Source organism: Choristoneura fumiferana, chromosome Z (assembly GCF_025370935.1).
Source record: "Choristoneura fumiferana chromosome Z, NRCan_CFum_1, whole genome shotgun sequence".
Classification (NCBI taxonomy): Eukaryota; Metazoa; Arthropoda; class Insecta; order Lepidoptera; family Tortricidae; genus Choristoneura; species Choristoneura fumiferana.
Genome location: NC_133472.1, coordinates 10,897,332 through 10,918,937, shown reverse-complemented (window position 1 = coordinate 10,918,937; position 21,606 = coordinate 10,897,332). Strand labels below are relative to the sequence as shown.

The window sequence follows — 21,606 nt, the reverse complement described above, 5'->3', positions numbered from 1 at the left end:
GCCAATGACACCTGACAGCAGCAAAGTGTACATTGTGTCAGACTGGTTAGGTAAATAAGTTTTCTAAATGGGGGTCGTCGAAGCGAGTTTGTTGCGTACTGTTAGACAGTCACTAGCAAGCTTAACAAAGGCGAATGATTAAAAAAATGAAGATCTTGCCATGGGAGTAGTGTTGCCAGGTCCCAAAAAACACTAAAGCTGGACTCTGCACTGAATTTAGCTGGACATTTTAACCTAAGATCTAAACACTGGACACACATTTTTTTAATAGCTAATCATAGATTATTAAAAACGAAAAAGGTTTTTGGATTACTGGACGGAATTCAAACCCGCATCTCCTGTGGTTTTACGCACCAGAGGTGTCCTATCGACTAGACCACTGGGGAACCCGACCAACCAACCACAAATCTTAATTGCTGACTTGGCATGTGATGCCATCCACCGTAACTACTAGGGATGGGCCGAATATTCGTTTTATATTCGGTATTCGGCATATTCGGCAGGTTTACCGAATGGCTAAATCACCAAATGTTCAGCAAAATGGTACTCGAACTTTTTACTGTATTGAGCCATGTATGAGTTGAGTGGTAAATGTGTTATTTTTATGAAGTACCGTGAGGCTTTATGTTTTTGTTGGCCCAGTAGCTTTATTTCCAAGATCAGAAAATAAAAAAGATGGTTATTAATTAAAAATAAAATATAAGTAGTATGTAGCTGTTTTGAGAAGTTTTTTGTTTTACCTAATCAAGAGTTGCATGCTTAAATTGCAATGTTTCAACAAAAAATGAATCATATTTCTATTAAGGAATCAATTATGCCGAATATTCGGTTCGATAAAAATTTTACCGAACATTCGGCCGAATATTCGTATTCGGTGAAACCCATGTTCGGCCCATCTCTTGTAACTACCATCATAATTTAAGTCAAGTTATCTTTTTAAAAATCTTGACATGACTGTGCTATATTTTTTGTTGTTGAATATATTATATATTTAACATGTACAGCTAAATACCTTGCAACCCTCATAAGGCACATTCTAAATCTGGTAACGCTATGGTGATTGGGACATTTTGTCTGCTTTCGTCTTCATGAAGGCATCAGAATACATTCCTATTGCCTCAAAAAGAGTGTTGAACTTAAATGCTGTTAAAGTTGATAAATTGATCAATCTGGTCGAAATAATAGGAGTTAGCAGTGAAGACTCAGTTGTAGCAAAGCCAATCAGTATTCCATTGGTAATAAAAATGTATTACTAATTTTCAGGAATGTTCAATATTTGGCATGTAGCAGATAAAGTAGCAGCTGTTGCCCGGAAAGAACTATTTTATGTGTGGCCTTTTGGCCTTGCGGCATATCTCTGTGGAGTTGTATTCATAGACAGAAATAATGCAAAGGATGCCTACAAACAGCTGCAAGTTACATCTGATATTATGGTCAAAAATAAGGTAAAAGTTTGATATAATATCTTAATTAATATTGTAAATGTGAACACAACAAACAAAAAAATCCAAAGTGTTAAACTAACTCCAACTATCTGGGATAAAACTATTTTGCCCTTTCATAAAATAGTGTTTATCCGGAAAATTACACAATTTCCGCGGATTAGCAATAAAGGTCACAGCTCATTAGATCCACCCGGCACCCGATCAGCACCGCCTCGCCGCGAGCGGTTAGTATTCTTTATATGGATTTATATGGGCATGCCCTCATTACATCAACGCCGCGATCGCCTCGCTCGCGAGGTGTCCACGCGCGGACGGCGAGTAGACCATTCGGTGATAGGTCGCTGTTCGTACGTTTGTGGACCAATTGTCGACAACGAGTGGACGTCGAAAGTCGAGGCGGTGCTGGTCGGGTGCCGGGTGGCTCTAATGAGCTGTGACCTTAAATTCTTCGCAGACTAAGTCGTGATCAAATAGTACTGTAAATTTACGAGTAAATTGATAGCCAAAGAGTATTAATTAGTACCTGAAGAGGTACTAGATTTTAAGACATGCTACAAGCTTATCCCCAAAGAAGAAGAAATTTTCAGTCAGAAAAGGAAATACATAAATGTGATTATCCTGTTCATCTATCATCTTAATAGGTCCACTTACTGATTATTATAAAACATTGCAGAAGATATTTAAATATAATAATTTATGTTTTTCAGACTAAGATCTGGCTGTTTCCGGAAGGCACAAGAAACAAAGATTTTACAAAGCTGTTGCCATTTAAGAAAGGAGCTTTCAATATCGCCGTGGCTGCGCAAGTGCCAATTATTCCTGTGGTTTTCTCCCCATACTATTTCATCAACCGACCAAAGTATATTTTTAACAAAGGTACATACTCAATAAACATGTATAATTAGATACTTATGAAGTCCTTATACTTAATTGCATAGCCTCAGTCAGAACTAGACATGTGCGCCGATCGAAAAATTGTCGGCGGCGGCGGCGTGATCGGCGTGAAATCGGCGTGGCATGATTACGCATTTTTTTTTCATTAACTGTTTAAATCCTATTATTTCAAGTCCGAAAATGTTTCTTATACTCTTTTACATCATAAGTAATGTTTAGTGATGAAGAAGCTCGGTTTCACGGAACAGTTTGTAAGACTTCTTAGGCTCCTGCATGGCATGACGACATGCAATGCTGCGTCTTCGTAGGAGTTTTTTTCCGTCACCTATGGATTTAAGCAAGGGTGTGTTCTGGCACCCACACTGTTCGCCTTATACTTTGCAGTTGTAGTGAGAGAAGTCTTATAGGAAGTTTCCAAGGGTGTCCGTATCCGTTGCCGCACAGACGGCAGTTCTTTTAATTTGGCCAGGCTTAAGGCTCATACCAAAGTCTGGTACGCATTGATCACTTCGTCTTCTACCCATTCCTTACCTTTCGGAGGTTGGACAACATCATGGCGATTCTGATTTTGGTGGCCGCTGCTCTACACAAGGAAGTGGTACTGCAGTTGAACCAGTCTCGTAAATTCTTCAGCCACGAGTGTCTTCTCCTGCCCACGTTTCTCTTTCCGGCAATCTTCCCCAAAGCTGGAGAACTCTGTTCTTGGCGTTTCTCATCACATGCCCAAAGTAACACAACTTTCTTTACTTGAAGGTCTTTAGAAGCTCAAGGTGCTTGCCCATTCTTTGCAATACTGCCACGTTTTGGTTACCAGGAAATCTTAAGAATGCGGCGGTAAATCCACATTTCGAAGGCTTCCAACTTCTTCATGGTGTTCTGCGTAAGAATCCATGATTCGACTCCGTATAGCCGCACTGAGAATATATAGCAACGTACTATACGCATTCTTAGTTTGAGGCTCATGTTTCTGTCACACAGCTCCTTGTTCATCTTGAAGAACGCCGTCGATCGAGCCATCTCAATACGAACTCTGGTGTCCTGCACGTGATCATCATGTTCATTCAACCAGCAACCAAGGTACTTGAACTGAATAACCCGTTCAACCTCTTCCCGTCTGATACGTAATGAAAAGTGTTGGTTTATTATGTTTGCTTATGACCATAAACTTTGTTTTTGCGACATTTATCTTTAAGGCCATGTTATTGCTAACGATATTCACACGATTCAGCAGTTCCTGCAATGATTCCAGGCTATCGAAAATCAACGCTGTGTGGTCAGCATATCGGATATTGTTAATATATTGGCCGTTAATTATTACCCCCGCCCGATTCAGTGTCAGCTGTTGCGGCCTTGAAGATCTCTGCGTAAATATTGAATAAAAGCGAAGACAACACAGCCCTGTCTTACCCTTCGCACAATTCTGGTGGGGTTTGACAGTTCGTCATCCACTTTCACACTTGTAGTCTGATTCCATTTCTTTCCATTGATCACAGAGATCATGACGTATGCAGACGATTTGCGCTTTGTACGAGTATCAGACTCCCCCAGGAGATCCGCAACAGCTGATGTCAGTCTTTGACAAAGTTTGCTGTTAATTCGGCCTGAAGCTCAGTGTCAAAAAGACCGAGGTGATGTCCTTGGACATTCATGGTCACGAGACACAGATCATAGAGCTGGATGAAATTAGAGTATTGGTATGGCTGAATGGGATTAGAGTTGGATGTGTTGAAGCAGGTAGATAAGTTCTACTATCTGGGGAGCACTATTACATCTAAGTGTGACCTTGATGCTGAGATCTACAGCTGCATCGGTCGGTGCTGCAGAAGCGGCATTTAGAAAGCTGTGTTCCGAGGTCTTCTGCTCACATGACCTTAAGCTGACCACCAAAATTTTTATCTATATGGCAACTGTGCTGCCAAATATCCTATATTCTTCCGAGACGATGCGTATATATATCGGTGTCACATACGCATTTTGGATCGATTCCACCTTTAGTGCCTCCGAATCCGAGCCAACATGAAGATCAGACGGCCCTTCTAATATGGGTGAGGAAGAATATAATTTTAAGCTATGGTATTGAAATGTGGCAAGTTGGCAACGAATTAGCTAAGAAGTTGGTGCTACTTTAAAATTAATACAAATTTTGTCACGCCGATTATACGCCGACCAATTTCATCGGCGGCGGCGGCGTGGAAAAATCGTCGGCGGCGGCGGCGCGGCGCACATGTCTCGTCAGAACTCTTTATAAGCAGGTACTATAAGCGTGTTATGAATTAATGAAATGGCAATTTGCGAGGCTGCGAGCAAGGCGAGATTAAGTACACTCAACACGAGCGTTTTCTCATGGGCGTAATAAATAATGAAGCCCATAATAGTCGCTCATGCAGAGTACATTGTTGTGCATACAATGTGAATAGGTTAATAGGTTTATTAGTTACAGCGAACTGCTATGCTTTGTTACAATCACTTGTAACCTTACAGACGCCAGTCTGTAATGTTTCATCTTATAAAAACAGCTTTAGATATATGCCCTTTCGGCATACACGCCGGGACTCTGAACAAAGAGCGGAATATCAAATTTCAAAAGACTTCTCTTGTGTCTAAATCGGGTCCATATTCGATCCTCCGATTTTTTTGTCTGCTACCGATTTGTAGCCAGAATCATCACTCTTCCGAATTTTTTACTTCATAATTTTATTTGTCATAGAGTTGTACTACTAACTGAGGTCATAATGGTCAATTATCAGAATATCGTAATTCATAACGTTGTCATTAAGATATGTTTTCACTCATAATGCTGGTTTTCATATTTCTTTCATTCATAATCATCAATTTCAATAAACTTGTTAATCGTAACATTTAAATATCGATACAGTATTTTTAAACTTAAAACTTAAATTGTGATTATCCTACTTTACTGGTGGCAGTTTGGTTCTGTAGTGGTCGCAGTTCTAACCTAACCTAACCTATATTAATGACAGTGGTTTGGTTATGCAGGGGTTGCAGTTCTAACTTAACCTAACCTACTTTACTGGTAGCAATACGGTTTTGAGGGGGTCGCAGTTTTAACTTAACCTAACCTACATTTCTGACATCTACTAAAAATTATAAGACGATTGAGGGTAAAATTCATATAAAATTGATTTGCTGACGAATTGTGTTATCTTTGTTACTTACATCTATTGTGGTTAAATAATGTCTGCAGTAATACCATACAACAGATGGTGATTGCTTCGCCCATTGATGGCGTTGTCATCGAAATACTTATTTTATCACATTTTTTTCACTAAACGAAAACAACTCAGGCCATAAACTGTATGACAGTGAAGCTTATAGCTACAAATAAGTCTGCTTTAAATATATATGATAAGGGAGTTTTATGAGTACAAAACAATATGCTTAAAAAAAGTATGACAAAAAAAAGGAGTAGGTACAAGAGATATTTATGACAACTGTCATTATGGTTTTAAATGTTTCGGAGTTATGATCGGTAGTAATAGTGACTAAGTATTAATAGTGAGTATTATGACAGAAAATTGTATGACAAACGTTTTCGGAGTTCCAATAATCGGGGTTGAAAAATTATGCCAACTTTGGCGCACCCGTCTAAATCACAATCAAGATTAATGCTGATAACGTAAACATTGGGCTAGGATCTCATGCGTGTTGCCTGCGTGCGCGCCTATCGTAAATACACACTTAATTAAAAGCGCCCAGCGGGGTTGCTTCGGGGCTCGGGGCTCGGGGTTCGTGACGCTTACAATATTTAGTACTGGAGCGAGAGGGATGGTACGAGACAGATCAAATTTCTGAAGCCAATGTAACGAAACAAGCGACCGTGGCCAGAGTAGAAAACTTAACTACAGAAGTCAGGATAGCCAGAGAAGAAAAAGTAACAACTGAAGCCGATTTAACGAAAGAAGCGACCGTTGCCACAGTAGAATCCTTGTCGTAGATGTAACTAACGTTTAAGTATAAAAAGGAGCGCTAAGATGAGCCGAGACACTTTGATTTTGCTACGAGTTCGGAAAGGTTCTCCCTGAATTATTGAGGTATCAATTATTCTCGTAATTTTTGTTGGGGGTTCTAATAATTTCTTGTGTTAATTATTAGTGTATTCTTTTGTGTGAATTTCTTGCTTTGTGTATTTTATCGCCAAAATACGAGTGATTTGATATTCATTGCTGGAGACTACAAAGTGATTCGAAGCGTTTATTTAATAGTTAAAACGGGGTTTAGTGGGATTTTGTGGTTTTGATTGTGAAGCTTTGGGTTTAGAATTAATCTTGGGGTAGCGGAGAACCCAACCGGATTTCGGCTTAGTAAAAGCCGATTCCTAGGGAATGAGAGTCAGGTCACCTAGCGGTGGTAACGGACAGGCTGACACTCCCTGGGAACGTTCTTCAATGTAGAGTACGCCTATTGGAGTAAGGGCGGGGTCTTGTATTATACCGGAAGAGACAGGCCTAATTTTCTCCCAGGGTTTTGAAGGGTTTGAGATGCCATACCGGTGCCCTAAATTCACCAAGATCTTGTCCGCTTTATCTATTTATTTATTTATTCGCACTCTTATTCTTCGTTACTGGTATTTGTCGACCCAATCCCCTTGATGGATACCAGTAGGCACACGGGCGTTAGGTTAGGTTAGATTAGGCAGCTGAGTTCGCACTCGACTTAGGTTAAGCTTAGAATAGGCTCTCTCACTGCACCTTGAGAGAGACTCCGCGGGTAAAGCCGGGGTTATATTAGAGCCACGCCACGTGTTGCAACGCTGCCTGACTCAACGGGCTGTGATTATACTACAGTATCGTGTTGCCGCGCGTGCTGATTAATTTGTATGAATGCGCGTAGCCACGTGGTGATTATACTAGCGCGGAGCGAGCCAACGCGTCACTTCCCCTACCACCTAGCCCACGCCGATCGGAATCGAGCGGTCTGCGTGGCGTCACCTCGCTCGGCGGCACGCGGGGCTGTGCTAATGTAACCACGTTCATACGAAATGTATGTAACCGATTGCACTCCCAAACGTTGCGACACGCGGCGTAGCTCTAATATAACCCCGGCTTAATTTAAATGTGGAACTCGGGTTATTTGTGATGAACTTGCCACAACCTGCACACTTTGGCTGTGTGGAAGCAGTATTCTTAGGCGGTGGCATTGTGTTTTCACGACTTCACTATCTTTATTTACTTTTTTTTTTTTTACACTGGTGGGTACTATCCACACAAAATGTTTCGCCTATTTTTATTAGTTTTAAGATTAGGCCTATTTAATTTATTATTATTGTCTAATAACACTACTTGCACTTTATCGTATTTTATATACTGTCCGATAACAATAAAGAAAGTTTCAGATTATTGTTTGTGTATTTTTCATGTTTTGACACAAAAACAACTTGTTGTCGGTTCACTGTCCAACTACCCCCCCCCCCCCCCTTTGATTTGATATATATATTCTTCATTCCAGGACACGTCGTCATCCAATGCCTGGAAGCAGTGCCCACCGAAGGCCTTACCATGGACGACGTTCCCGCGCTAATCGACCGCGTACGAAGCACAATGGAGATGGCATATAAAGAGCTCTCTAAGGAGGTCCTAAGCTCTCTCCCACCAGACTATCCTCTGTACTGCAACCCTAACTGACCTCGCCCCGCGAGCCGTGACTGTGCCATTTGACATTACCTAGTGCTGTGTGAGTCTTATCTGTATATTATATATTAGTTATAATTTATAACTGTAACTGGCGCTCCGCGAATCTAGCTTTTGCGAATCACTTACAATTCTAGAGATATGGCTCGCCCTTGTAAATGAAATATTGACGTACTTCTATCTGATGGTACGAGTACTTAGATGATTAGTGGTTGCGTCCTATGAAAGCTCTGTATTAACGTTTCCCGCCGAAACTGCCGATCAGTTGCAAACTAAGTATTTCGCTGTGTGATAACTTGTATCTTTATGCTATATGTGAAATAATCAAGTTGGTGTAGTATAAATAAGCGTAATCAATTAAATGTTAGAAGACTCACTTTTCTGAAATCCTGTTTTAAATACATAACTATTAAATTCTCAATGTTACATGTTATATATAAATTATCTGTCTTAGTGTTAAATATAGGTATACAAAGTATTATATATATGCATAGGTATACAATGTAAGAAATTATTACAATTAGACCACCTATTTTTATAATTATTCTTTATCTTCGAATCAAAAACGGGCAAAATATTGTTCTTAAGTAACACTGTTTCAAATGTAGGAAAAAATGAATATTTATATGTGTGTATTGAAAACTTCTGTGAAATCAATATAGGTATATCTAAGCAAAAAATAACAAATTTAGATGTACGAATTCAAGTCCTTGAGTTAACTAGATTCTTGCCGAAAGTGGTGTGTTTAATGGCCAGGTCTTCGCTGAGTACTTATAATTTGTATGTACCTACTTCTATTCTTAGTAGAGATGGGCCGAATATGGGTTTCACCGAATACGAATATTCAGCCGAATGTTCGGTAAAACTTTAACCGAACCGAATATTTGGCGTAATTGGTATAAGTAGAAACTAGAAATATAATTCATTTTTAATTTTTTAATGTAATTTAAGTTTAACTCATTGAGTATAACAAAAAACTTGATTATTTCTCACGATAAAGACCAGATCGATTATATTGCTATATTATTTTATTATAAAGATCATACTTATATTTTGATTGTAATTAATAAACATCCTTTTTACCTGCTGTTATTGGAAATAAAGCTACAGTGTCAACAAACATATAAAGCCTCACTGTACCTCACAAAAATATCACATTTAACACTCAACTTATATATGGCTCAATGCAGTAAAAAATTTGAGTACCACTTTGCCGAATATTCGGTGATTTAGCCGAATATTCGGCCGAATACGAATATTCGGTAAATCTTTCGAATATGCCGAATACCAAATATTGAACGAATATTCGGCCCATCCCTAATTCTTAGTTGTACAGCCACGAGAATAAGCGAAATTTTACCCCTAAACATGCCACCATTCTTACATACTTATTTCTTGTATACTCGACCTTATCTTATATCCACCTACTGACGAGTTATCCCGTATCAAAACATCAAATAGATAGGAGTAAGTTGTCAGTTAAAGTTTGCGCAACGAGGCTATTGATAACCATGTTTGTACTTCGGCTAGTTTTCCCGTGACTATCATTTCTAAGAGTGCCGTAGATGCATTTATATCATGTTATGTAATGAAATGGAGCGAAAAATTGCTCAACGCGTGGAGATTACTTACCCAATTGACATTAAGAGTCACATTAGCCGGCCAATGTCGTCGGTCAAGGGCAACGGTTTGCATTCGCGACCAAAATCTCTATAATATTGAAATCAATCTATCCTTAATTCCTTAAGATTAACGACCTGCAAACTATTTTACACCTTAGAGCAACGCGGGCTTCCTACGGAAGAGAGTAGCTATTCGCCGCGTTCCCCTCTGTCAACGTACAAGCCCAACTGGGATTTCAAACTAGACAGAATCGAGTGGCGCGAGTGAACGCTGCAGGCTAAAAATGCCGAATAGTTCAGTTTTCTGTTGTAAAAAAGGATCTGGGACATCAAGCTTGCAAAAAGATGGTGTTACATTTCACATGTAAGTAAATTATTATGGTATTATTGCTATTTAATTACATTTAAACAACAAAGTCGTACATTATTGTCGGATTCGTTTACCAACATCGAGTCCGCTAATCCGTACAAATTTCGGATCAGTCAAGCGATAAATCCAACTTTTAGCCGATGAACAACTTAGTAATGTTACTGTCAATGTGTGAGTATTAAGTAATCTGTATGTGTTAACGTCGTCATTACAGTCAGTTGGCAGTTTTGTTTTTGCATGTAAGTGTGCGGAACTGCACTTGTGTGCATATTTCCCCCCCGCAACAAACGCCAGAACTATTTTAAAGGTAATCTACCGCTAAGGCTACTCCCTTCCGGTAGGAAGCTCGCGTTGCTCTAAGTTTTAGACTGATTTTATGTTTTAACTAGCGACCCGCCCCGGCTTCGCACGGGCAAAATAAAAAAACGGCCAAGTCCGAGTCGGACTCTCGTACGAAGGATATCTATACAACATTAGACATTAGCATAAAACGGCAAAAAAACCACGTTTGCTGTATGGGACCCACCTTAAATATTTATTTTATTTTAATTATTTATTTTTAAAGTACCTACCTGTTGCTGTTATTAATATTGAGCAAAAAAATCACGTTTGTTGTATGGGAGCCCCCCTTAAACATTTATTTTGTTCTGTTTTTAGTATTTGTTGTTATAGCGGCAATAGAAATACACATCATCTATGAAAGTTTCAACTGTCTAGCTATCACGATTCATGAGATACTGCCTAGTGACAGACAGACAGACTGACACTGGAGTCTTAGTAATAGGGTCCCGTTTTTATTACCCTTTGGGCACAGAACTCTAAAAAGGTCTCTAATCAAGAGCACTTCACGCACATTTTTCAGCTACATTTCCCAAAAACTACACCCGACACGCACGAAGCCGGGCCACGTCAACGTAGAGTATAAATATAACGTATGGCACTTTGGAATAATTTAGCATTGTAATAGTGAAAGAATTTTTAAAATTGGTCTAGTCGTTTTTGAGTTAATTCGTAACAAACATCCTAAAATCCAAAGTTTTCCTCTTTATAATATTAGTATAGATATAGATATATGTAAGGTTGTCATGACATTTGTTGATGCGACGTAGGTATTCAGAAATATCGAACAAACGTGTTTATCAACACAGATGTGTTCACAGATTTTTGAGCGCCAATATCTAATGACGACTATATTATAACAAAGCAAGCAAAATGTACTGGTCGTTCTCTGTACCTATGAATTGTAATTCATTAATCTCATTATACATAATTGTAAAGTGCGACAGCAAAGTGCAGAAAACGGATTAAAGAGTAACTAAAATTTGACGTAACAAACGGTTTAAACTTTTCATGTCAAAAATGTGACAGTCTCGAATAAGGTGGTGCCTTGATGTATTCTTTACTGTCGCAACTAGCCTACTCTAAATACATATTTTGACATTGTATCTGAACAAAAAACTATAATCAGGTATTCCGACTAAAGCAAAACTTTACCAATGTCAAAGGGTTAATTTTTAGTGTAGTAGAAAGAAATACAGTATTTGAATGAGAATTATATTATAAAAATAATTTTTGAAAGTATTACAGAAGCAGTACCAAAACTTTTACAGTCATATTTTACTTAGATAAGCAAGCAATGAAATTAGTTTTGTAATCTTACATTACAAGGTTGGCTGAGAGTGTAAGAGTAATATGAATTTTCAGTATTATAAGAAGAATAGTGATTTACCTACATCATGCGATTGGGCCCAATCTGTGTAACAAGTCAGGCGTCTAATAAAACAAGTAGAATCCGTAAGGTGGCGATTTATATTAAATAGTATGGTCTAGATTTTAGACGTGCAAATATAATTTGGACTTTAATTAAATGTTAGTTCAAATTGGATCAGAAAACAACAAATTGTTCTATGGGGGCGCGCGGCAAAATGATTCCTGTACATTTCCGTACAATGAGGGCTACCGTTTTCGCGCTCACCAATTAGGGCCACTGTAAATAAAGGTCCTGCCTGAAGTATAGTGGTTAGTATTGTTATTACGGGCGTAAAAACAAAATCGACATTTAAATCATATGTAATACCTTAAAACGGTACCACAAAAATATCGAGCATGCCAGTGTTGGGTCGGTACTCCCGTTTTGTTCTGAAAAAAGGAAGGACAAAAGGTTTCTGAAAGACAAAACTATCTCAAAACACAGACATTCATTGCCCCGTAACGCATATTTGCCATAATTAATTTCAGGTACAGTCGAGTTCATAAACTTGTGAGCAAAAATTTGATCATAAATAACTGACCACGCTTCTACGCCGTTAACAATTTATAAATAAACCCGCGTAGCTCACCCAAAACCAGGGACATTTGAAATTTCGGAGACCTCTCGCTAAACTAGTACCTCTAGCGGCGAATTCATACGCAATAACCCTCATTCTTCTTCATCTATCGCGTAAACGGGTCAGTCTCGAAAAACTCACTTTCCCGAAACGTACACTTTCTCTATAAGTGCACTTTCTGCTAAATGTACACTCCCAAAAGGTACACTTTCCCAATTGGGATGTCCCAATTTTTGACAACATATAGAGGTAAAAAATCGAAAACCATTTGGAGAAATAGGCTTTGTGAAGCGTTTTCAGAAATCAGATTCCAAAAATGCGATAAACTGAATTAAATAAACAAAATTTAAGTAATGACCCTCATTCGACCTCGCAGTGTCTCGTCACAAAGGCAGTTATAAAGCAGGTCTACACTCTTAACCAAATTGACAGTTTGAAATGTTCCCGTCCTGAATAGCAAAGAGTGACAAAGATAGAACTTTAATCACATGATGCGCACCCGGCTTTAAACAGTTGTCATTTATCGTAAAGTCCGAAATGGATACGAGTATTTCCAATGTATTTTTGCAAATGAAATTATTAAATTACTACGTTACAAGTAAATAAAAAAGAATTTAAATATCAGATTTTAATAACAAAATATCTATTTACTATCACACCATTAAATAAACATAGGAATAATCCAAGCTAAAAGAAGATAAATAAATAAAACTATTTGTCATGGTTCATTTAGGACCCTAAACTGTGCTTGAATTATTGTCAAATTGTAATGCCACAGATTATGTTATGTACAACCTGATTTTTTCCAGGCAATGGAACGTGGCTGTCTCACTGTGACGTCATCCAGCGTATTTCGTAAATAATATATAAAAAAATAAATACTCATCCATATTCAAAATCAATGAAAATGGTATCTTAAAATATCCTATTCTTTCCAAAAATAAAATATAATAGGTTATTTTTTTGGTGCATCCCAATTGGGGCCCTTTATTCGACAGGTGCACTATTTCAGAAAGTGCACTTTTCCACAGCGCGCACATTTGGTATATGTATGTACAAAATGGTAAAAAATTCCAAAAAAAAATTGGGTTTCGCTGAATATGTCTTGTAAAAATGGTAGGGGTGTTCAAATACCATTTTTCGATAGAATCAACAGTTTCGGAAATAATCGCTCGGAAAGTTCAAAGGTTACCTTACACTAAGCATGGCTTGACATGCACTTGTCCGGCTTTATTAAATTTAGAGATTTATTAATACTAAAGATTGTTCATAATGAAAGTGTACTTTTCGGGAAAGTGAGTTTTTCGAGCCTTACCTACGTCAACGGACCTTCCTAACAGTGGAGCTCCTGTGTTTTTGTAACTAGTTTGTTACCTAGCAAACCTGACCTAATGTCTTCAGTGTCCTCTTTTTAGTGGAATAAGGAAATCATACAGAAAACAGTTTAAGAAAATTTCAACGAATCTGGCATTATGTCAAAGTTTCCAATGCTATTTAACTAAAGATTGTATAATAAATACTTTACATTTACAGTATAACACGAAAATCCGTAAAACTGTTGACTATTAGAAGACACACGACTTCTGTATCATTCATTACTTAGTGGCGTTGACATATGTAAGCATAGTTCCTAATGGTCTCATAAATTTTGAAACTTGCTGGCGAAATGAAATGTAGGTACAGTCAAGGGCAAAGATATCGACACGGCCAAAGTTGCAAAAATATGTATACACGGCCTTAATGTTAAGTAAATAAAGTCGTGTATACATATTTTTGAAACTTTGGCCGTGTCGATATCTTTGCCCTTGACTGTACCTATGTAAAAATTTGTATATCCATAATATTGAAACTTTCGAAAATATGTAGGTGATAAACCGACGTGACAAAGATGCGGTACGTTTTCGAGTCCTTTAAACAGGTAGGTATGTACCATCAGCCAAATATGTGGTCTACCACCTTAAAGTTGATAATCGTTTGCACGTCATAAAACAATAATGCCAATAGACGTGTCTGTCAACTTGAAAGTTCCACTTTAGCGACATATTCATTTGATAGGTATTTGTTAAAAAATGTATAGACCACTTACTGATGGTACCTACTACAAAATATATTTGCAAACAATTGTATGTTATTTTTGTGTACTTGTGTACTGCGACTTCGCGTGGTCGCGTGGCGCGGTCGAGCGTTTACTCTGTTCATTGCGCAGTGGAATTGCCCGCCCTATAGTACATTGTTGTAGAGCCTGGAAAGCAAGCAATAGACGACGAGTTAGTTTGAAGGCCGACCCGAAGGGAAGGCCTTCGATAATACAAGTTCATCTATTGCACTTGCTTTTCACGACCACTGCGAGGAAATAAAGAAACATTTATCACAAAACAATCAATAACAATCCAAAGATTGCGTTGCTCCCGCCCGGAAATACCTACCCGATTATTTGAGTACACGCCCGTACAAACTCGTGTCAAACTGACATGAGTTTCTATTCATATATTGATACGACCTGTTACCGTAATGTGTTCATTGTTGTCGTGTTTTGCGAGCCATAAATGAATCAGCTGTTAAATGTACATACATATATAGGCAGTTTTGTGTACTGGACTTAGGTTACCTCTGGCCATAATGTTCGAGCAGTGTCGTGAAAAAGTAATTACCTGGCAAAATAAATACGCAATCAACGCTCGCTGCGCCGCAGGTCTCGCGCTGTTGTGGCAGGCTTTAAAATTTACGTGATCTTCCGAGACTGGTTTTAAAAAACTAGCCTTTGATCGAATTCAACGTAATAAATCGTTGCCTAAATACAACTGTAAGCTGCAAAATCATCACGTTGTGAAATTCTGCACCTACGAGTATGTAGGTCAAAACTGGATCAAAACTGTGACTTAAAAAGGTCCAACAACATTTTGCTAGGTAAGCCTATGGCGCTGTATGACTCCATATTGTAAACCTTTTACTTAAGTTAAGGTTCGATCAAGAGATAGAAAGGTGCACAGTTTTACGGTGGGATCTTAAGCTATAAGTAAGATAAGAATAACTAAACTAACTCATGTGATAAATTTAATGACGCTTTTTGTCTTTAGGTATGCAAAACTACTTGTTTGGCATACTTATTATTTTAAGCTCTTTTGTAATATAACCGACATAAATTTTGTTTTGTATTTTGTCAAGAAGGTATTGTATCTATACTGATACCACTACTATTTATACTGATACAACAGTAATTGCCCTAAAGGGCGTTCATTAAAAGGCCTTTTTACATTGTACAACTTTCTTGTACAAGAATCGGCAATAATTATATAATTCTTCCGTTGCAATTATTCATGAATCGAACCAAAGTGTTTACACGCAAGCAATAATTATTAACCTGATTTCTTACAAGTATTGAATGCAAGTATTGACAGGGAATAATTGCTACCCTACTTTGTTTACATTTATGACATTATTGCATGAAAATAATTGTAAACAAACAAGTCTTGCCAAGCCTGAACCTTCTAGTCATACAACAATTAATTTGCAGCGGCAGATTTTTATTCAACACTAGTGTTTTCCCGCGGCTTCGCTCACGTAAATCATTAGGTCCAACAGCCGATTTGAAATTCCGGGATTTTAAAATATTCCCGTGGGAATTCCCGAAAATTAAATCGTTGTTTTCATTGACGTTTCATAAAAAACAACATGGTCAAATTTCATGACTAAGCCCAGCGGTTGTTGTTTCCAGTCCCAGATTTTATCCCTATCCCGTGGGAATATCGAAATAAAAAGTAGGCTATGTTTTAATCCAGGTTATAAACTAACTTTTTGCCAAATTTCATCCAAATCCGTCCAGCCGTTTCAGCGTGAAGAAGTAACATACATACTCACTCACTCACAAACTTTCACATTTATAATATTAGTAAAGTAGTAGTAGTAGTAAGCTTTTATTTAACTTGCAATTGTATATTCGGTTGAAATCTTGTAAGTTAAATTTGATTCACTTCCCGATGTATCACCTACCTACCTATCACCAAAACAACCAAACGTTTTATTTAAAAGAAAAATGATTTTATTTAGTAGGTAATAGTAAATCATTCTTACCTTTCAACATCAGCGGGGAGTTTAAAAAATGAAAGCCTCGGTTTTGAAGAATCCGTGTTCAAGTAGCTATACACTGTACAATATTTCCTAGGCATAGTTTTTAATATCGCAGAATGTCTCGGGCGCACGCAATTGAAACAACGCAACGCGGCGACTACTCGTTTCGAAGCGTCACTCGCGACTGCAGTACTGCGAGACCCCCTTAGAGGCCGTGTAGAGCGCGCGTCTGTGTGTGTGTTCGTTTCGACACAGAATATATAATAGTACTAACGTACAGAATGGCCACGCTCCGCCCCGCACCGGTTCGAGTTACCCCACCCCTCAAGCGCAGATTGCAGGAAAACCGCAGGAAAGCAGTCGGGTGCGCGACGAGATGTATGTCGGCCGCACGGCACTAAGTTCGGGAGCAGTCATTTTGCGAAATCGTAACGGTACCCACCTACTTCCTTTTTCTAAATAAATAGTGATTTCTGAAATTAACGCGATTAATACATGAAATAACTACCTACCGAATGATTCTTTTAAGTTTGTGGATATATCTATTGTAATTGAAAATAATAATGCTTAAAATACGCAGACAGACACATTTTAAGTAGGTTTAAATAAATCGAGGATATTCTGGCAGAACCGGATAAGTGCACAGTATTTATTTTTTATACGGTTTTGCTAGATAAATAAAGCAGAAAACATTGAGTATGCCTATGTATGTAACTTTTTAAAAAATTGCACTTATTCTGTTTTGCCAGAATACCCTCGAAATAGGTAAGATTAACGATTACATTTATTTGCACATATCTAAGCCATACCTACATATGAGTACTTTTAAATGTCATTGGTAGCACTGGTTTTGCAATAGTCAGCCCTGTGCAGCTTACGCACACATTGACGCGTGTACAGACGTCGTCGTGCCTATGTAGATTTAAGAACTCTTATTTTGTACGGCGTGGCCGCCCTGTGGTTTCGATCGAACTATGCAGCAACTAGCTGCTAGATCGAACTAGCTGTGTAGTATGTATATACGAATATATACTGTGACGACGCATTCAATTTTGAATAAAATAATCTGTCAAAAAAGTTTTATTTACAATAAACTCTTAGACAAAAAACATGGGTATAGTTAAAGTGAGAAAAGTTATTCCATGTACGAAGTCTTTATTACATTGACATAAGATTGATTTTCGCTTGACCTGTGTAAAAACTTTTTTCACTACATCTGTATAAGTTTTTTTCATGTTTTTTTTTTCAGTATTTTGTTTTTTTTTTTTCTTTTTTTTTTCAAATTGCATCACGAAACAAGAAATACATAATGTTGAATATTATAGTCGCGCCATCTCAACCTGGATTATACAGTATAATTATACTGTACAAGTAATTTTAAGTTTTTTATAATTATTTTAAATTTACTATTATACTCTTTATGCTCGTGTAGATATTAATGTCTATCTAAATATTGTGATGTATTTACTATATGTAATCTTTGTCTGATTCTATAACATTTGGAAGAATATAAAACGTGAAAAAAGCAATGAAATATTTTCGTAAAATATCGTCTTTTAGTGTAATAAATTCATGGAGTAATTTGTGATGTTGATGTTTCATTCTATATTGATAAGACCAGGGTTTAAATAAATAATTTATTAAAATAGGTAAACACTAAGTTACGTGGTACAAGGACTCGAGAAAATAAAATTTCACGCTCTACGTACGTGTGCGTGCGCTTATCACAGCTCTGTTTCTCAAACAGAGATCAAAATTACCTGTAAAAGAAAAAAAGTAATAACTTTATTGATGATTAATGTTAAAGATTTATTACCGCGAGTAAGCAGTTAATTACGATTGCCCACATTAATTATGTACAATTATGTAAACGTCATAAGGTTAATTGCGTCCTAGGTACGACAAAGTGAGATGGTTACTTATGTGTGACTGTTTGCGTACCTACTTGTTGCAGGCAATTCAGGATTTATTACAAAGTTCCACATTTGCACAACAATAGCGACATTACCGTGTACTTACTTCAAATATAACTGTTTGGACTACCCAAGTTGAAAGGCATCATATAAGCTTTTCACTAGTACTTCCTTCATAGAGCTTAACACAAACAACTTGAGTAGGTACAGTATGGGTGCAATACTTACTTGTCCAGTCGCGGAACTACCCGACGGGTTTCCTGGGACGTCCTGGTGAACGTCTCCTGCATATTCGAATAAGTTTTTTCTATCAACACGTCGAGGTCTTCTTTGGTCATGCCGGCTGTCTCCACCATGGGCAGGATTGTGACGATGATTTCACCTGAAACACGTATAACGTTTTCGATTCCAAAACGTCTTGAAAAAAAAAATTTGATTTCACTTTAATACTCGAAAAAAGGAGAAAGTAAAGTTAAGGTTAGCCAAACCCATCAATTTGTTACGTTACACAAATTGCATCATTAAAAGAAAAAAAAATTATGTACTTGGATGTACATTTTTTTTCGTAAATCTCTGGAAGAGTCCCGGAATTTCAATTCAATGTCACGGGTAAAAGCTAAAATATAAATAAAATAATTTATATAGTTAGTTAGTAGTCGGTGTTTTATCTTATCTGTAAGCGAAATAGTGTCGTTAATTCGTAGTAGGTACATATATATAACGTAAACCATGCATTTTGTTTATCATCAAAGAATTTAGAGGTCATTCGTTTTACTGATCGGTGCGGAATTTGGCTCACAAAATAATATCTATTAATTATGCTTAATAAGTATATTTTTAAGCAACTGCGAACCCTAGAAGCTAAGAAACAATAACGAGTGGGTGCGATGGCGCGCAGTTGCAATTAATACATCACTCTGCAAAACTATGCAGTCAAATGTTAAAAAGTAGTTCGTAGTAAATCTACGAGGAAATAATGCCACGATCACCAGGTAGGTACCCGGCACGCCACGACTAACATACGTAATACGTACCTTACACCTACTACGTTACGTGGGCTAGATTATTTTAATCAATTCCAAAATCGTTTACTTTTATACCTATTTACAATTTCACTCTCGTCTGCCCCAAAAACAACTTTGTATTTACTCAACTAATTAGTAACATAATCACGTAACCTCGGCTTGCATCCACTTTCACTTTTCACAACTATGACGTAACTTGTTTTGGGTAGATTTTTGTCGCAGAGGAAAACGTACCTGATCCGAACCGGTGTCGTTCAGAGTCGAGGAAATGGTACTTTGAAGCGACGACCGGTTGTATAGCCGCGCCGGCGTCCATGGCCACATGGAAGGCTCCCTTTCTGAACGGCAGCAGCTTGTCACCGCAGTGCCGCGTGCCCTCAGGGAAGAGCAGCAGCTTACGCTGAAAAATCATCATAAAATTGACCACGTTGCTATCTTTTGTATCTACAATCAAACCATTTATAGTTCTTACTACAGATTATCAATTTTTAGAAGCGTCTTCTGAATTCATACGTATAAGTACTTAATTAATTTGTATTTCAAGAATTTAAAGATTTTCGCAGTTTCGTAAGCATGTATGCGGATTTACCGCACCGGTATTGCAAACACTATCGCCGCGTATCCGACGTAGCGACTATACATACATCCATATAATAAAACTGAAGAGGGTCGAAAGTCTGTACATGGAAGATATCCGAAAAAAAATTAGCTGGGAATATTTACTTAGAATTGATAACAGAACACGTTCCAACAATTTTCAGAATTTTTGTCTGTTTCTCGTTTATTTGACCGCGCATCACGTCAGAACGGCTGAACGGATGTTGATGCAAACTTTACTAATCTGTCGAGAAAATCCCTGGCCAGGTTATCCTACTTCCTACTAATATTATAAATGTGAAAGTTTGTGAGTGAGTGAGTATGTTTGTTAATTCTTCACGCTAAAACGGCTGAACGGATTTGGATGAAATTTGGCAAAAAGTTAGTTTATAACCTGGTTTAAAACATAACATAGGTACTTTTTATTGCGATATTCCCACGGTATAGGGATAAAATCTCGAAATAACAACCGCTGGGCTTAGTCATGAAATTTGGTATGTAGGTAGTTGGACGTCTGGAATTACACATAGGCGTCTTTTTGGCCCGATATTCCCACGGGATACCTCGGGATAAAATCTCGAAAAAACAACTGCTGGGCTTAGAGCCATGAAATTTGGTATGTAGGTAGCCGGACGTCTGGAATAACGCATACGCTACTTTTTATCGCGATATTCCCACGGGATAGGGAAAAAAATTAAAATTTTAGCACTGGGTTTAGTCTTGGATTTTGTACAGTTATTCACAACACAACCTCAATGAAGACCACGATATAAATTTTGGATATTTCCAGGGCAATTATGTAAAGTGCGCTACGTCTATCGAGTACTGTGCTAAATTCACAGATGACGCTGAGATTAATACCTACGTGGCGACATGAATAAGCCATGGAAAAAAACGAAAATTTAACAAAACTCTCGCAACGCATTGAGGCTACAAGGGGCACGGTCTCTGGAGTCTGAGGAAGACCGCGGCGAGAGACTCAGTGGTGCTCTAGCCAGGCAGGCCGCTTCGCTTTCGGCTGAAACGACAAACCAGCGCGAGTGTGGGTGGCGATCCCAAAGACATCTTACGCAATCTTTGAGATCGCTCAATGTAGGAAAATAGTAATGGAGGATTTAAAATCTTATTCCTTGAGCATTATAGATGTGAAACTTGGTGATCAGATTTTTCTGTTGATTATTTAGCCATAGTTTGAAGGGATTTTTCGAAAATCCCACGGAAACGAAATGCTGGATATTAACCTCATTCCTGTGGAGTATTGTGTAAATATAAAAATCTACGCAGACGAAGTCGCGGGCAAAAGCTAGTAAGCAATAAGGCTGACAAGTGGAAAAGCGATGCACAATGTACTGTGCAAGGACGCGCGCGATTTGAAACCTGAAGCACAAATAATGGTATCATTGAGATCCTTCTCGATTCACATACATATTAATTATTAATCTAGTAAACCCTTACTTAGATTAATGATCTCATTGAGAACAAGAATCGGCCTGCATTTTGTTCATATGGAATCAGTCCTGGATTTGTCAATAGGCCGTATAGGCCGCGGCCTAGGGGCGGCAGATTTCAACGAGAAAAATATTTTAGAAATTTCCACCCACCGGTTTAGATTTTAGAGGGGGGGGACGCTCGATTGTGATGAAAATTTGCACTTTAAAGTTGAATATTTTGCAAACAAATCACTGAATCGAAAAATC

The 21,606-nt window shown here is 37.9% G+C and overlaps 2 protein-coding genes across 4 annotated transcripts in view; one reads left to right on the top strand and one right to left on the bottom strand.

Annotated features, from left to right (window-relative positions):
• The window catches only part of LOC141438701 (uncharacterized), a 33,491-nt gene extending 15,529 nt beyond the window's left edge, over positions 1–17,962 (top strand). The window contains exons 8-10 of the mRNA XM_074102618.1: positions 1,264–1,445; positions 2,153–2,321; positions 7,806–17,962. Of these exons, the coding sequence (XP_073958719.1) occupies positions 1,264–1,445; positions 2,153–2,321; positions 7,806–7,981 (527 nt within the window). The 3' untranslated portion in view covers positions 7,982–17,962. The remainder of the gene's footprint in view (positions 1–1,263; positions 1,446–2,152; positions 2,322–7,805) is intronic.
• Agpat2 (1-Acylglycerol-3-phosphate O-acyltransferase 2) overlaps positions 17,626–21,606 on the bottom strand; it is a 60,833-nt gene continuing 56,852 nt past the window's right edge. For all 3 annotated transcript variants that reach the window (XM_074086335.1, XM_074086350.1, XM_074086342.1), the window contains 3 exons: positions 19,547–19,712; positions 18,516–18,669; positions 17,626–18,134 (listed from right to left, as the gene is read on the bottom strand). In XM_074086335.1, the coding sequence (XP_073942436.1) occupies positions 18,131–18,134; positions 18,516–18,669; positions 19,547–19,712 (324 nt within the window). In that variant the 3' untranslated portion in view covers positions 17,626–18,130. The remainder of the gene's footprint in view (positions 18,135–18,515; positions 18,670–19,546; positions 19,713–21,606) is intronic.